At 37.5% G+C, this 18394-nt stretch overlaps 1 protein-coding gene across 1 annotated transcript; it reads right to left on the bottom strand.

Annotated features, from left to right (window-relative positions):
- Positions 1 to 126: 126 nt before the first annotated feature.
- chmp5b (charged multivesicular body protein 5b) lies at positions 127 to 6631 on the bottom strand. The gene is made up of 8 exons (XM_081357245.1): positions 6445 to 6631; positions 5152 to 5256; positions 4600 to 4646; positions 1576 to 1669; positions 1372 to 1443; positions 1182 to 1290; positions 905 to 1020; positions 127 to 451 (listed from the first exon to the last, which is right to left on the bottom strand). The coding sequence occupies exons 1-8, from the start codon at positions 6511 to 6513 to the stop codon at positions 401 to 403; spliced, it is 663 nt and encodes a 220-aa protein (XP_081213371.1). The 5' UTR covers positions 6514 to 6631; the 3' UTR covers positions 127 to 400.
- Between the last annotated feature and the right edge of the window lie 11763 nt (positions 6632 to 18394).

The raw sequence follows: 18394 nt of genomic DNA, 5'->3' as shown, positions 1-18394 counted from the left end.
TTCCCGAGTCAGTTGCCATTTCTATTTTCTCTGTTCTCACACTGAAATGGTTTCGATTTGTTACCAGTTTTGAACCACTGGCATTGCAGAATTGCACAAAATAACAGACTGCACATTCAACCTTCAAACATTGTCATATAATAATTTCTTTATATTTGCTTTGAATAAGAAAGTGTATTGCCGTACAAAGTATCAACTCCTTTAGAAAATAAATCATAGCAATAGAATCTACACAGAAGAAAATACCACATACATTAAAAAAAAAAACTAACCCCAATGATTAATGGTGAAAGCTATCATGGATTGATTCTTAATGGAGCATTAAAGGGTTATAATCTTGTGTAGATCCAGATATTTGTCCAATTCATTTGAGGGTTTAGAATTGTGTAACTTTGTTCCATTATGTAGCTGGAATCTGAGGTAGGCCAAACTCATCCACCAGTACTCCATCCTGTGTGCAAACAGCAGAATACGCAAATCAATTAAAAATAATTTCTTCATTGTGGAGACATCCACTGTTATACTAAGCAAAATAACAGGTAAATAAAAATGCAGTGTTTAGAATGAAATACTAATGTGTTGCCATTTCATACACACTTTATATTTTGCAAAATACAGATTTATTTAAAACATTTGGATGAGATACAGTATGGATTATGCAGTATTTTTTTTTATCTAATTTTATGTAATAAGTTGCCACTGTTTGGCAATCAATAATAAAATTATAATCCATGAAACAATCTTTTCCAGTGCATTTATCAATTGTGTACCTTTTGGTTATTACTGAAATGGGAAGTATATTTTGCAGCACGTTTCAGATGATTAAAAACTGGACTTATATTCCAGAAAGTACAGTATATATATATAGTGTTTTAGGGTTTTGTGGTTCTTTAAGCGTGTATACCCGGTTAGCGGTTCTGTCTCCTGGCACTCCCTCTGGTATAGCTGGAGCAGAAGAAGCCTCGTCCAGATAGGAATTGTCATCGTCCATAAGGAGTTCGTCACCAAGTGCATCCAGCTCTTATGGTACAAACAAATAATCACAGATGTAAAACCAACATTATTATGTTTTATAGTGAACAAAGTAAATATATATTTATTCGAAATGGACCAAAAATCATTACAGATCAAAATTTTAACTGCTAAATGCACAAACTACCTCAATGCCTGTTTTAACTAACCTGCCTCCAGGTCATCTTCATCGATGTCTGGTGTCCCGTAGCTGCGACTTAGAGCTTCTTGTACTTCATTAGCATCTTCCATCATGTCCTCCATCTGGTCTTGTAGATCCTGCAGCATGAATAGCAAAACTTTTCTAATGTTTGTTACATTTACTATTTTACTTTGGTGAAGGGACAAAAGGAATCTTACCTCTATCTGATCAATTTTAATATTCTTGTATGCTTTTTTCATTTCTTTGGCACCAACTTTCATTGCATCTACCTATTTAAAAAAAAAAAAAAAAGATGCATACATACAAAAAGGTAGGCTTGCAGCATGTGCTAATGTTGAAAAACATAAGGAAATAAGTGACATTTTTATGTTTTATTTGTATTCTTATGACTGCATTCTTACAGTGGTCTTGGTGTCTTTTAGTGTCTGGATGGTGTAGTTTGCTTGTTCCATGTTAAATGACTGCTGCATCAACTGATCTCTCTGCCCTTCATACCTGGAAATACAACAATTTCCCTCAGTTTCTAATATAAATTTCAAATGCACTCAACCACAACTAACATGGACTCACTTTATATTAAGTATCTTTAACTATGTACTAGTAACAAGTCACATTTTATTAATATTTCAAGTCATATTTTAATATGTTTCAAGTCATATTTTAATAAGTGGGACCACTAACACTTCAAGGTGAGGCTTGCTGCGGTAGTCTCTTACACGGTGTTCAGCCGCACACCGATTACATCACTTGCCCACCGCGGCACTGCCCCCCCACCATTATTTTGACAACCATTTTGACAACACAACCTTGTTTCTGCAGTGACGTTCTGCATGTTTCCTATAACAATGTCTGCAATTAGGTTTTACGTGGCGAGAGAAAGTTACAAAAACTATGCGAAATCTGATCAGAGCAGTCAGATTGAAACGGATTTCCATTTCATGTGATTTTTTGCCATTCACACTTGCTCCCAAAAAAAATCGGATTTGGACTGGCAGTCTGAACAAAGCCTTTAAAGCGAGGTGGAAAAACTCCAGCGTCCCCCCAAAGGTGATACCAGTAGAAACCAGGTGGTACCTTGGTGCAAAAATTTCCTCACCGTCACATCCCTATTTGGGATACATAATTATGATACAGACCAATTAGGTTTCCTTTGTGGGAAGTGAAAATGGGTACGGTGTTGCAGTGGTTTCAATCATACTTAACTAATAGGAGATTATGCGGTCCGCCTTGGACATCATTTCTCCTCTGGAATTCTGGTGTTCGCCAGGGCTCAATTCTCGGCCATGTATTATTTTCTCTTTATATGCTTCCTTTGGGATCTAACAGGTATGGAGTGTCCTTTCACCTTTATGCTGACGACACCTACATTTATCTGGATTTATCTGTTTAAGTTTGTTTAAAACAAACAAACAAATACAAAACTACCATAACAGAATCTCTACAAATGCTAAATTTTGATTCAACAGTAACCACAATTTCAACTTTCTAAATCAGGGGTCGGCAACCCTTTTGTAATGAAGTTTCTGGGATCACTTTAAGTTTCCCCTGTTCTACCACAATGACCTGTAATATGTTTTAATTATTTTAGTTCTGTTGGAAGTCTATTCCAATCATGTGTTCCTTTCAAAACAAATGATAACTAGCCAAAGGTACTTTTTCCTCAATGATATATTACAATCACCTGTTATACCAGCTCTTGTGTACAAACCTGTTATTTGCTATATATAATCCTTGAAAACTGATAGAGCAAAACCATTTAAAATCTTGGAAACAAGTACTAAATCAGCAAATTTAATAAAAATGTTCCCAACTCAAAAGAGAATTAAAGTTAAAACACTACAATGATGGGAGCTATTTGGCTTTTTATCTAAAACCTTAAAAGCTTGTTTATTAATTTCAACTGGTTTAAGAATAGATTTTCATGTTTGGAATTCATAAATAACATTGCTGCTTCTTTAGTCAAGCTATTTGTAATAAATCTAAAATTAGCTAAATTAAACTTTCTTCACGTTTTTTTTTTTTTTTTTAAAGCTGAGAATCTATTCTTCTTCTTAAGTATTTAAGCTACCTCAAGCTTCTTCTCTTTACATCAGTACATGTAAAGGGAAGAAACAGTTTTTTTGTCCCTTTTGGTTTTGTAAACTGTTTTCTTGACATGATTTAGCAAGCCATATATGGAGGGGCCGGACACAGTTAAGTTCATGACTGAATTTTTCGAAGAAGTCCTGGGTAAGGAATTCTTCCCACACCCCCTCATTATCTCCCGCGCGCACCGAGTGGGACCCAAACCGACCGCCGGCTCTGGCGCTAGCTCCAAACGGCCGAGGATATTCCTCGTTCTCTTCCACAACTTCCAAAACAAACACCGCATAATAACGAGGAAACGGGTGCAGCTGTTCTTCAGGGGACATAAGGTATTTTTCCACGAGGATGTCAGCGCGGAACTTGGCAAGAAACAAGCTGCTTTTAAAGAAGTGAAATCCCTCCTGTATAAGAAGGTCAGGTTCGCTCTTATTTATCCCGCCCGGCATCACGACGGACAGACGCTGATCTTCGAGACTCCGGAGAAGGCCAGAGAGTTTTACGAGCTTCATTGGGGAAAGTAGCCTAAATGATGCTGAAGCATAGAATATTTACGAGAACGTGAAAGTAAGCCTAACTTTCAGCTTAGACACTTTGATTCCTTGGGACTATTTGTTTTCTTGGTAAATATATAGGGGAAAATACCAAGAACATTTTTTTTTTCAAGTAAACTACAAGCCTACAAGGTAGCCTAATACCTACGTTAATGTGGTTTCCGTACATGTGTAAGGTACAATAACAACGCAGTGGCCTCTGTGATTTAAATATACAACAGCTATGTTTTTTTTTTTGTCGAGTTTTTTCACGTAGAATAACTGCGTAGCGCTTCTGTGTTATACGTCACACGTAGGCTCACTATTGGCCGACGCTGGTCATGTGTGTGATGCGTGTGACGCACAACATAGAAGCGCTACGCTAAAACACTACGTGAAAAAACTCGAGGCCCAGAGAGAAAGAAATGAATAGTGGAATAAAGTCGTTATTTTTGTTTGTTTTTTGCGCACAAAAAGTATTCTCGTCACTTTATAAACTTAAGATTGAGCCACTGTAGTCACTTGGACTATATTAACGATGTCTTTAATGCATTTTCTGGGCCAGCAAGTTATAATGTCTTAGAAGCCTATGGAGGAGTGATCCAGCACTCAGATTTAATCAAAAGTATCTTAATTTGTGTTCCGAAGATGAAACGAAGGTCTTACGGGGTTGGAACAACATGAGGGTGAGTAATTACTGACAGAATTTTCATTTTTGGGTTTTTTTTTTTTTTTTTTTTTTTTTTTTGGGTGAACTAACCCTTTAAGTATTTAAGTGGATGACAACAGGATGAGTATAAGGGCACTTACATTCTCTTCTGTTTGAGGACTCGCATGGCTTTCTGTTTCACCATGTTCTAGAAAAGAAGCGGAGAAAATAGACTATGATTTCTTTATGTCCTGCTTGCACTGTCAGGGCAGATCTTCATAAACTGAGTGGTGTGTGATGCTTTGTCGACAACACATATGGCTGAATGTTGATTTTTGGTTGTTTTTTATAGTAAGATAATTGTCATCAGACATTTGCAGATATTCAAAACGAGCATATAAAAATGTCACATCAGCTCTTAACAATCCCAAACACCATTGGTGCTTGTGTCTCAGAAAATTATGAATGTATGATTTTTAGCAAATAACATCTTAAATTTCAATTTATATATATATATAGCAACAAAATCATATGACTTCAAAAGACTTGATCTATAGCATAGAAGTTATATGGAGATTAAATGGTGATTTTCTTTTTGTTATTTTTATATGCAAGTAAGTAAATGAAACAGAATAAAATTGAGTGAAGAATTCCTTTACTATCTATACAGAAATCTATAATTCCACTCGGGTAAAGTCTAAGCCGAATTTTACCTTTGATGGGCCATCCCTCATTTTCTTCATCTGATCTTTGTATTTCATCAGTTCAGCATCAAGTCTGGCTATCTTCTTGTCAACGGACTCTGCTCGTGAGTCGACCTAGAATTTAGCAAGCCAAAGAAAGACATCATATAGTATAACATAAATGTATTCATACTTAACTCAGAAAATGAAAAGATACCAGCCATAATGTTAAAGGTGCTGTATGTAGGATCCAGCGGCCTCTAGCGGTGATGTTTCAGATTGCAACAACAGCGCTCGTGCTCGTGAAAAGCAATAAAGTTACAACTGTAGTCTTTCACATCAGATAACGTTAGCAAATGGTCGGCGTTAGCTGGCGAACTAATGATGTCTAACTTGAGCCAACTAAAGCACAAAATCACAATATATTTGACATGCTTTGAAGTATTGTTAGCTACCTGTCCAAAAGGATGAAAGCCAACTCAGGGTCTGTTTTTATACCTAAAACAAAGCGGAGGTCTCGCCATAATTCAAACGCTCTGCCAATGTTGATCCGTGTTTTCGTCCTGAGTCGATCCGATTGACGTTTGGCCTGACCAGCTTCAGCAGAAAAATTTTTTTTTTTTTTTTTTTGGAGTTTGTGTTGGAGTCTGTGTTGTGCTGGAGGCAGGTCGTTTTTTGGTGTTATCAGACTCCATGTCGTTAGCTGCAGTGCCGTCGCAATAGACTGTATATATAAAACGGAGAGGCTCGGGAGCGCGCATGCACGTCACATCCGGTGGATTTCGCAGAAAATCCGACCCGGAGACTTCACATAAAAATAGGAATACTGGCCTTCAGAGGTAATAGCAAAACGCGAAAAGTGGATCATTGTAATGTGTTATTACAACCCCTTCACAGACGGGCAATAAAAAAAGGATTCATTTTATAAAAAAAGTTACATACAGCACCTTTAAATGCAGAAAAAAATGGCATCCAGTGATAGGTCAGAAACCAGCAGGACTGGTTCACACACACAACCTCAACACAAGCCTTTTGCCAACACAACTTTCAGAACAAATATTGTGTATTTAAACACACCAACGATGTCAACAACTATAAAAACAACAACAGAAATGTATCATGTGATGTTTACCTATAATGGACAGCGTCTGTTTTACAACATGACACAGCAAAACATATTTCAATCACTCAAAACAAATAAGATATTTAAATGTCCAGGCTAATAATATAAAGAAATACAATTCAAAAATGAAACCATTTCAGCGTTCAGGACAAAGTTCTTTTGTTTCTTAGTCTCAAAAGTTAAACAGAACAAACACATACACCTGATATACAGTCCGTGAGGTTCGGTGGTGGTCCTTTAGGTTTCCCTCGTCCGAAGATACGATTCATCCCGACACTATTTTAATCAAACAGGCTAAATAAAAAAAGAAGAAAACAGTATCTCTTCCTTCGCCCGACAACAAAACGGAGCCGAGGAACCCGGAAGTACTGACGTAATCATTACGTCGAAGGGTGTGTTATAGTATAAATAGATACCTCTTTAGCGACATTCTTTTTAATTATAATTATTATTAATGCCATATACAAGAATCATACAATTAGAAATATTAAATTAAAAAAATATATAATAAACCACAGCAAGAGTAATAAATTACTAGTAATAAGAGCAATACAATAAATAATTATAATAATATAGCCTATATAAAATCCTATAAGTGCCTAGACCTTTATCTATTTATTAATTATTTGAGTCAACAATAGAGGAATACAGTACAGAGTCATAAATAACACCTGAGTCCTTAAAACAATGAAATAAAAAATGCTGCATCTTGCATCAAAAATCAAGTATCTTTTTCTAACACGTTATCTCATAAGCGACAGTTTCTATGGGCCGTGTCGTGAGGTATCCTTTCTTTTACTGTCTATGGAGGTATCGGGTCCTCACCCGATCGAAGGTGTGTCTGTGTCGTAACGCCGCATTCTCCACAGGATCAACGTTGACGTGCGTCAACGTCGCCGCCATATTGGACCGGGCAACTTGCCATAACTCTCATAAGTGGACTGAAGAAAAGGTGCCTGGCTAGTTTGGGGGTTGTAGATCTTTAAGTCTATGTTGTACATAGGCGTACTTTTTGCCAGGGTCGATATTGTCCCCAGTAGGGCTGTGCACGAATAGCATATTATTCGTAAAAAAAAAAAAAAAAAAAAAAAAAAAAAAAAAAATATATATATATATATATATATATATATATATATATATATATATATATATATATATATATATATATATATATATATATATATATATATATATTACTGCATTGCTGTTGGCCGTTAATGCATTGAAATCCATTTACAGTCTATAGATAAATCCCAAGCACTAAAACTCGCAGTTATAATTAAATGCACTGGGTGGCACTGTGAACTGTGTTTATTGTAGCCTATTTGATCACATTATGTCGTCGTCTGCCTCGCGAGTTTTGAATTACTTAGATGAAAATGATCTTACAAAATAGAATTACTTTTGATCAAATTAATTAATGACACTCAATTATTATCATAATATCACCACCACAATGAGAAATCATACCAGCATCCACGTTCAGGAAAATTCAGTCGCAAGCTTTAAAAACGGGCATTCAGAACATCTCCTATTCCAGCAATAAAGGTAGATTATGGCAGAAATACATCTGGATGTCAGGAGATTAAAATTAAAAAATGACATTGGCTACTGGAGCACACTAAAGGGACACACAGAAAGAAAGTTCCTAGAAAAATGCTGGGAACATGGAAAAGAAGAAATAAATAGTTGTGGGTGGAATGTAGAAAAAGAACTCAGAACATAGAAATAAATAATATAAATATTAGTCCCACATTGGTAATACCATCAATACCTCCTGGGCTTACCTAAACCAGATGCAGATCTAACTTTACAAAACAAGATGCAAACAAAGGAAATAATCATATCAAAGGAAATAGTTGTAAAGCAGCACCTAATAGTACTCAAATATTCACATGGATCAAAGAAACCAGACTAGTTTGGAGTCAAGTCAAGTCACCTTTATTTATATAGCACTTACAATACAATACAATTTGTGTATCAAAGCAGCTTCACAGTGATAACATGAAAATAATACAACAAAGTTTGTTTCTAGAAGAGAATTGCGTCATCGTCCACCTTAAGTAAGGCAGATCAATAATATTGTTGAATATTAAATGTCCACCAGCTACCACCCAGTAGAGCATTACAATAATATAGCCTTGAGGTCATGAACACACAATCTAACTGTTCCGCATTTTTCATTGAAAGCAAATGTCGTAATTTAGATATATTTTTAAGATGGAAGAATGCGGTTTTACAGATGCTAGAAACGTGGCTTTCAAATGAAAGATTGGTATCAAAGAGCACACCCAGGTTCCTGGACATAGCAGCAGCGGTATACATTACCTATTTTAAATAATGTTTTGAAAAGAGAATTACAGATCATGTTTCAGTATACATTAGAAATTATTGGAATTTTAATGGAACTTCAATGGGTGGAAGAAGTTCATCCCACTCACTTAACAATGTTGGGTCAAAAATAATCCAACAAGTAACCCAACTATGGGGTGGTATAGCACCTTCCCAACTGTGGGTTATTTTAACCCAATGCATTAAAATACACTTTGTTTTGCAGTATAAACACAACAAATATGTTTTAACATGTTTTAAGTATCAAATGAAACGTACTTATGACCCCAGTAAAATATACACAATTATGTGCATAATAATAAATAGAATAAATAGCACACACACATGTGTAAAAGTACAAATATTGAAATATACTCATTAAATTCAAACCATAAGCAATTGTGCACATACACAATACACATAATACATTTAAAACATACACATTAAATTCAAAACACGGGTGCACATACAGTACATAAATTAAAAACTTACACAGATACACAAAATCACATATAGTACACAAACTCAAACCTTACACAGAAGTGCACATGTATAGTACATAAATTCACCTTAATATGTCTGTTGGCTACTGGACCTACTGATGATCAGTAACATTGAATACAAAGCTTTTAAGGAGGTGGCAATGTATTGAAGGAACTCCTCCAGGAATATTATAGACTGTACGCTGCAAAAACTCCCAAATGGGAGCAGAGGGCTTTGGGTAGTTAATGTCATAGATGTAGAACATTTTGAAACATACATTCACTGCTTGAAGTAAGGTCTCCTTTTCAACTGCCTCCCTGTTGAAAATTATGAAAACTTGGGAGGAGTTCTTCACCAAGATGTGTGGATCCTGGCTTGTCTCATTATTCAGGTAATGCATCATATTAGTTCCAACCTTAAAAGAATAAATAAACTTTAGTTGGCATACATTGTGACAAACATTCCATGGATACAATATACAGTGTGTGCAGAATTATTAGGCACGCTGATTTTCTGATCATATTTTATTCCCAGGAACATTTTGCCAATTCCAAACCATATTAATCATAATAACTACTATTAATTTTGTATTTAATCATTTATAAGTGATATATAATTGTTCATGAAGGCTGGAAATGAAAAATGCCTTATATTCAGGTGTGCAGAATTATTAGGCATGTTTTCTTTTACAGATAAAATAAGCCAAAAAGAGATTTAACTAAGACTTAAAAGTAAAAAAAAAAAAAGTAAATCCCCATGAGAAGAATGCAATACTAATGCAATATTAGAGATTGCAGTTAAGGCATGACCATTGGAAAGTGAAATGCTCATTGGGTCAGCAGGGTCAGACAAAAACCGGTGGAGAAGAAAAGACACATGTTAACTGCAAAAGAATGAAGAATTAAGGTGACAGATTAAGTGTGAAACCATCAGGAACCCTTTAGTCTCCAGCGCCACCATTTTCCAGAACTCCAACCTACCTGGAGTCTCCAGAAGAGCAAGGTATCAGGATCTCAGAGACTTGGGTTAGGCAAAGAATCCTAAAAAATGACCCCCTCTTAATAAGAATCACAAGCTGAAGTGTTGTGAAATACATGAAGACTGTTTTTTTTATAGACTTTATAGACAGACAGATTGAGAGTGACTCTTGAAGGACCAGCACCACATCGTCTTCTACCACTGTTTGAAGAATTCATCTTCCAGAATCTGACAGTAAGTTTTGTGAGTTAATTTTTAGTCCATCTCTGCAAAACGGACTTCAGGGTAGGAGATGGACTAAAAATAAACTCCCAAAACTTATTAAAACGTATTCTGGAAGATGAATTCTTTTTAGGATTCTTTGCCTAACCCAAGTCTCTGAGATCCTGACACCTTGCTCTTCTGGAGACTCCAGGTAGGTTGGAGTTCTGGAAAATGGTGGTGCTGGAGACTAAAGGGTTCCCGATGGTTTCACACTTAATTCTTCACCTTAATTCTTCATTCTTTTGCAGTTAACGTGTCTTTTCTTCTCCACCGGTTTTTGTCTGACCCTGCTGACCCAATGAGCATTTCACTTTCCAATGGTCATGCTTTAACTGCAATCTCTAATACTGCATTAGTATTGCATTCTTCTCATGGGGATTTAATAATTTTTTTAACTTTTAAGTCTGAGTTAAATCTCTTTTTGGCTTATTTTATCTGTAAAAGAAAACATGCCTAATAATTCTGCACACCTGAATATAAGGCGTTTTTCATTTCCAGCCTTCATGAACAATTATTTATCACTTATAAATGATTAAATACAAAATGAATAGTAGTTATTAAGTTTAATATGGTTTGGAATTGGCAAAATGTTCCTGGGAATAAAATATGATCAGAAAATCAACGTGCATAATAATTCTGCACACACTGTATACAGTATATATATATATATTTAGAAATGAACTGCAGCGAAATCAGCAGCGTTTACTGTGTAAAAGTAACACTGAAGCAGTGTTGTAGTTAAAGGGTTACTTTGAAACACAAATTAAAATCTTTTTGATGAAATCTGAGAGCTTTCTGACAGCAACATCGTTACCACTCTCAAGGCCCAGAAAGGTAGTAAAGACATTGTTAAAATAGAATAGAATAGAGTAGAATATACTTTATTGTCCCCTAGGGGAAATTTGTCATGGACTCAAAAGTGCTTAGTGCATAGAAGCATCTGCCATTATAGACAATAAATACACATTAAAAAATACAAATAACAGCGGAAAAAACATACACATAGGCTACATACACACAGAAAAAAAATAGTCTTTGCTGTAAACGGGAACATACATAATCTACATGGTCACTCCAGCTTAAAAGGTTATCCAGGTGGATACCCAGATACCTGTATGAAGTGACCTGTTTGATCTCCTCCCTATGAATGGACAAGGGGGTGTAATCCCCCACCAACCGAGGGTCAAACACCATCTCCTCAGTTTTTTTAATGTTAATGGTGAGATAGTTCTTGTCACACCACACAACAAATTGTTTAACCTCTGAGAAATACAGTGATGGGTCTGAGTTCTGGTGAAGCAGACTAAGAATGGCAGTGTCGTCAGAGAATTTAAAAAACAGGTTGCCCGGGAGACTATTAGTACAGTCATTAGTATAAAGAGTGAATAGGACCGGTGAACTTACACAACCCTGAGGTGCACCCGTACTGATGCATTTTGATTCAGAAAGTGAATCGTTAATCCTAACATTTTGGGTTCTATCTGTTAAAAAATAATAAAACAATTTAATAATAGAAGGATTAACATTCATCTTAGTCATTTTCTGTAAGAGCAGATGAGGCCGTAAAGTATTAAAAGCAGAACTAAAATCAATAAACAAAAGGTGTGCATAGGCCTTGGGATCCTCCAGGGGCCGGTTGCACCAGCTGTGCGTAAGTTATAACTTAGCCTAGTTTTGACGTAAATGGACACTAAGTTACGACTTACGCACTTCTAAATATTTTTGCGTTGCACCATTAAACTTAGTTGAAGCGTAACTCTACGTTTAAACTAAATATTTACGGCAGCCTCCGATCAGGAGTAACGGCTGGAATAAAATATCAAACACACTGAACTGCATCAATAAGCTATTTTACCTGACAGACTTCAATTCTTAATACATATATGATAATGCAGACATTTACACTCGCTTACATTTTAAGAGAGAGAACATTACGTGAAAAGATTACTTTGTTAGAGGCTATCTGCACGAACCCATCCTAAACAGCGTGCCGCTGTGTGCATCGGTCCATGGTGTGCATGTCAAATAGCCTATCAGTCATAATCAATAAACGTAATTTCTTATGCTTTTTGTATCAATATTTATTTATTGATCTTTATTCATTTCATTTCAAATAAAGTTTCTGAATGTTACATATAAAAACACTTATGCTATTCATGATCAAGTATCGTATTTAATGGAAACTTATTTTTACCGTTAGTAACGTGAGGCAAAAGAATAAAGGATAAACTGAAATTCACAGCATTTCAACACAACATCTGCTCACGTATTTGAAGGCTGCTATTGGATCATCGAGGCTAAACGTCATATTATGCGACTACGCATTACTTTACGGAGAGCTTACGACCTACTAGCTACGTTCTGCCTTATGAACAAATGGTGCAACGGAATAAAGTTCAGATTTAGTTACAAACTAGCTAGTAGTTACTAAGCCTCTAGTGTGGACTTTACGTTCCAATTTAAGAAAGAACTTACGAACGGCTGGTGCAACCCTACCCAGGTGCTTAAGAGTTAGGTGGGTTATGCTATTAATTGCATTGTCTGTACTCCTCCCCTGCCTATAAGCAAACTGGAGTGGATCTAGTGCAGTGTTGACTTCAGATTTCAATATGGATACCATGTATTTTTCAAAACATTTCATGACAACAGAAGTTAAAGCCACTGGTCTATAATCATTGTTTTCTGTAGGACAGGGTTTCTTTGGAATGGGAATAATGGTCAATTTTTTTCCAGAGGGCAGGGACAAGATGGGAATCTACAGACCTCTGAAACACAGGGCACCATGCAGGGGTTAGCTCTGCAGCAAAGGTTTTAAGGAGAAAAGCAGAGATGCCATCCGGGCCTGCAGATTTCTTTTTACATACATGGCTGAAAAGTGACTGAATTTTGAAGGGATCAACCACTAACCTAGAACAGGGGTCAGTTGTAAATGACTGTAGAACATTATTACATTCCAAAGAGTAATCCTGTGTATCAAACCTCAGAAAGAAATCATTAAGTTAATCTGCTTTACTCTGCTCATCATATGTTGTAAGGCCCTTTCTATGTGTTGTCATATTTGTAACAGATTTCATGGAGACCCAAAGTTTTTTAGAGTCCATAGAGGCAAAATTCTGTTCTATAACATTCCTGTTTCCTTCTTGCATCCCTTAACGACTGATTAAGCTCCCTTTGAACTGATTTCAACCCCAACCTATCACGATTCCTAAAAGCCATTTTTTTTCCGGTTGATACAGTCCTTTAACTCTCTGGTGATGTATGGCTTATTGTTAGGGTAGATTGTAATAACCTTCTTGGTGGTGTGGAATAACAAATTTGAAGAATCTATTTCAGATATGCTTCCTTACATAAACATCATGGTGAAGAATTCTGATTTTAGCATTTGAGGTTTTAATTTAGATTCCAATATAAACTGAGAAAGTTTAGCAGCTGTTATGATGATTATATCAAGAGATTCCTGGCAGTCCTGTTCTCTAAATGAGTCAATTGCTGGGACTCTCACCCTCACCCTTTGTGCTTTATGTCCATGAACACATAGGCTTCATGACTGCATGTCTAATGCAAGATCATGGGGGCAGTTTACGTCCAATTCATTACTATTGTGGTAAACTTGATAGTCGCTCAAGGTATGGGCCCATGCCTCAGAGCAGTACAGGCAGTTCATCTAGCTCTTCAGGCTTCATCAGTAATGGTGTTAGGTCAAACTGTAAACGTAAAATGTCCTCATGCAGTATCCGCACTAATGAATCAAGCAAAAGTCACTTCTGTCACTTCCTCTCGTTGGGGAAATTGGTTAGCAACTATCACAGCCCCGAACATTGTTTTACAGCGTGCACCAGTCACGAACCCCTCCTCATGTATGATGTCTGCAATGACTGAAGTTGTGTTAGAGGATGAAGGCAAAATGACTCATGATTGTGTTACGCTTACATACGCAGCGACAAGTGAAATAGCAGAAACTCCCATAGAAAACGCAGAATTGGAGTTGTTTGTTGATGGTTCAGCTCAAGTTATTGACGGTAACAGACGAGCAGGATATGCAGTAACTTCCACCACTGAAGTGGTTGCTTCAGGTCGTCTTTCAGATCATTTTTCAGCTCAAGCTGCAGAACTAGTAGCCTTAACAAGAGCATGCACGCTAGCTTCAGGATCAGTTGCAAATGTCTACACAGATTCCAGGTATGCTTTTGGGGTAGTTCATGATTTTGGTGTCATTTGGCAAACCAGACAGTTTCTAACTTCTACTGGATCCCCCATTAAGCATGCTGGATTAGTGAAAGATCTAATGTTTGCCATGAAACTTCCAAATAAATTAGCGGTGATCAAAGTGAAAGCACATCTCACAACTAATACTGTGGAAGCTAGAGGTAATGCTCTTGCTGATGTAGTGGCTAAACAGGCTTGTTCCTATGCGACTGTACAAGTGTGTTCAGGTAGTACAGCACAGAAGACAATTCTGCCTCCTGAATCCATCATAGATCTGTACAAAGACGTTCCTCTATATGAAGCATGGACATGGTTAGACAAAGGAGCCGTTGTGGATTCATCCGGCTGCTGGACCAAAGGGGGAAAGTATGCTTCGGGGGCCCACCCTGCGGTGAAGATTCCCTTATAGGCCCTTTCCCAACCACTAGTCCCTCCTCACCTCACTGTTCCTTTTAGGTGTCTTATGAATTAAGACATAGGGAAAGAAGGAACAACAATAGCAGACTCAGATTGAACAGAGGATACAACCCTAATGTTTGCAGTCTTTACAACAAATACTGTTTTGCCGTTGTTCTCTTTTGTTTTTCTTTTTTTTCCTCTGTGCAGATACCACTTGATGGCTGTCCCGAGACCCATATGCACCGACCTCCTCACATGCATATGAAGCCACAACCTCAAGAAAACAACTAGATCCACTGCCGAGCCAACCAACACAGAAGAAAAATACACAACGCAGAGACTCACCTACGGGAACTTCAGTCATCCAGAAACATGATCAAGATTGCCTTAATACTAACCATCATGGACATAGCGCAAAGTGTAGACCCCAGAAACAACATATTCTTAGAGCTGTTGAATATGTCAAGAAATGCCTTGTTTGCTGGAAAGAACGTTTGCATGCCACATGCACCTTCAGTAGGAGCCGGAATCCCATGGGTTGCACACCCTATCTCCAAATGTGACACGTGTACCTTATTCGATCATCATACCAGTAGATTATATAACAAGGATACATGTCACAACGTAACCATTCCTCCAGCTTCTCAGTGTTGCATTCCTGGACTACCATCCTGCAACCTAACTTCAGCTACTCCCATCATGACAGATCTACTCCTGCCAATGATGTTCTATTGGTGCATGGAAAATTATGCTCCAGCATCGACTCCACTGGGTGAAATTCCTCGTGAACGTTGCAGTTTTGTGATTGAAAGAGGAACAGTTGAATCCCATGTGTACGTTACTACTACAGAAAAGAAACAAGAAAATGACTTAAACGAGTGTCTCTCCAGGAACCCATCCCTACCGAAACTTTTTGCAATAAATCAGTGGTGTATGATTCCTCCACCAACTGGCACTTTTTGGTTATGTGGAACTTCTGTCTACAGCATCCTGCCCAGCCAATTCAACGGCAGGTGCACCCTGGTGTATGTTCTGCCAGCTATCAGAGAAAATACACACTCCACTCCAAGCTCTCCACAGTTACATAATTCAGCTCCTTCTATCAACAAAAATGGCTGCATTCCAGGACTCACTTGTGTTCAAATGTGGTTGTCAAGAACTCTTGGAGCCTTAATCCCATCATATGGTGTCATGCAAGCTCTCGATCAAGTCAGAAGCCTGTCGGATTCTGTACAGAAATTGGCCAATGACACGGCTTTGGCCCTGGGTAACATCACAGACACTCTAGCTTCACACAAGATAATGATCTTACAGAACCGAGTGGCCTTGGATTACATTCTTGCAACGCAAGGGGGAGCCTGCACCATTATCGGCCCTGAGTGCTGCACTGGGTTAATGGATCCAACAGAGAACTTGAACAAAATCCAACAAGACATCCTTGATCTTTCAACAAAACTACACCAGATGAATGAAGATAACTCTTCATGGTTCGGAAACTTGTTAGGTAAACCTTGGCTGTGGATCAAGGAAATAGCAGTTCTGCTGTTGTTTCTTCTACTGGCATATCATCTATGCGTCCACATTATCAAGTGTGTCAACCAACAAATGACTCACGTCCAGCACAAGGAAATAATAGTTCCAACCAGAAAAGACTATTACCCGTAAGGACCATAAATGCATGTTTTGTTTCTGTGTCAGCATGCAATTACAAAAAAACTACAAAGATCATATGCTATGTGCCTGTAACGATCAAGTTACAAGAATGAACTTTTAAGTGTTTTAAATTTGTATTTTGTGAGAGTTTTTAGAACTCTCAAAGGGGCAAATGTTGTATTACAAATTTTATTAAATGTTTAATTTTAGGTTACTGATTTTAGCATGTGAGGCATAGATGATGATATTTCAAAGAAGATTAAGTCAAGCAACCCAGGTGTTGGACATTAACCTTTGTATCCGGAACAGTGTCATGGTCCCAAGTTAAGCTATGAGCATGTGAAGGTATGGGTGATGCTGTTAGGCTGATTGGATCATTTGAATGATAGTGTTATGCTGACTCTTGATTGAATCAACTCATCCCTATGTTTTGTTTTGATTTGTCTCCACTTCCAAAAGTCCCTCCTCTTTGTAAATGTATAAAACTATACTGTATAGAACTCAGTTAGACTTTCGAAGAACTGCAGCCACGTCAACGCGAAGTCCTCAATAAAGAATAACTTCTTGAACGTGATCCCAATTTCTCCTGGTTCTTGCTTCGATGAAAGTAAACTTTCCAACAGATGCTGCAGCGACCTGGATGGAGAAAAAGGAAACTCAAAGAACTTCAAGCTCAAAGATCTGAATCTTGAAACTTCAAGCTCAACAAAAGATCTGACAAAGATTGCCAGACTGAATCTTTCCAGCTTCCTCCAGATTGAAAACTTCAAGCTCCAAAAAGATCTCAAAGCCTGACTGAGTTCCAGACTGAATCTTGAAACTTCAAGTTCAAAGATCTCAACAAAGCTGACTGAGTTCCAGACGAATGTTTTCTGTACAACCAACGATTCGGTGAGTTTCACTCTATGCAAAGAACCGATGCAGACCAGTACAAACTTGTTTTCCTCTGCGCCGACAGAGAAGAAGTTAACAAACAGCTGCAGGGTTTTGTTAACTAAGTTACCCTCTAAAGTTGTCTTTTAGAGATGAAATTTATCCTCTGTTCTTGTCAGGCAGGGAAGATTAGCGTAAAGTGCTAGTAATTTGTGTTATCCTTTGCTCTGGGCAAGGAAGGTTAACAATAGTTGATCTCTGTTAATGTGTACCCTCTGTTGATCAGAGAAGTTTAGTGTTTGTTTGTGTGGTAACATAGTAACTCACAAAATGGTTAGAAGGAACGCTAGGCTGATTCCCACAACTGAGAAAGTTGGACTAGCTACACCTTTATGGACAGATAGTGAATTCAAGTCTTTGTTGCACATGGACTCCATCGTGACTGAGCCAGTCAGATTGAATTTAACAAAGAAATTTGGCATTGATGCAGACAAAGTATGGTCAATTGAAGATTGCAAGAAAATGTTGGGTGCATGTATCAGGAAGAAAAATGTGAAAGGTATTATCTTTTGTCACAGAGAATTTAGCTTATCCATTGCACAAGAACAAGCTCAGTGTATTGCTAAGTTAAAAGAACAGATCAAACAATTGCAGACTCACGTGTCCTGTCTCAAGACAAAGGTGGGCCATAACAAAGCCTCAACCAAATGTGACTCAGAAAACCAACAGTCAGATGAAACTTATCCTGACTTACAGTTTTTCTATAGTATAGAGGACAGTGTCAATAAAGATGTAAATGCAGTTGAAGTGTGTGGAGCAAGACAAAAGGCTCAGAGTAGGGGAAAAGGGGTTGATGCACCAGTTCCATCTGCAACCCCAATACAAGCAGTCAACACAGCTTTAGGTCCTAAAGATATAGATAGACTCTACCAGAGCTTACCCTCAGCACGCACAAATTTTTCT

Source organism: Scardinius erythrophthalmus (assembly GCF_964197995.2).
Source record: "Scardinius erythrophthalmus genome assembly, chromosome: 2".
NCBI lineage: Eukaryota > Metazoa > Chordata > Actinopteri > Cypriniformes > Leuciscidae > Scardinius > Scardinius erythrophthalmus.
The sequence above is the reverse complement of the archived record's forward strand: the minus strand, read 5'-3'. Positions and strand labels throughout refer to the sequence as shown.

What these genes read in the sequence shown, in the direction of transcription:
- chmp5b (XM_081357245.1), bottom strand. Translation starts at nt 6,513, where the DNA reads ATGAATCGTATCTTCGGACGAGGGAAACCTAAAGGACCACCACCGAAC. An exon ending in TCACGGACTGTATATCAGGT is followed by an intron (nt 5,257 to 6,444) that starts GTATGTGTTTGT and finishes GCTAAATTCTAG; the next exon opens with GTCGACTCACGAGCAGAGTC. An exon ending in GAGACAGAACCGCTAACCGG is followed by an intron (nt 452 to 904) that starts GTATACACGCTT and finishes GTTTGCACACAG; the next exon opens with GATGGAGTACTGGTGGATGA.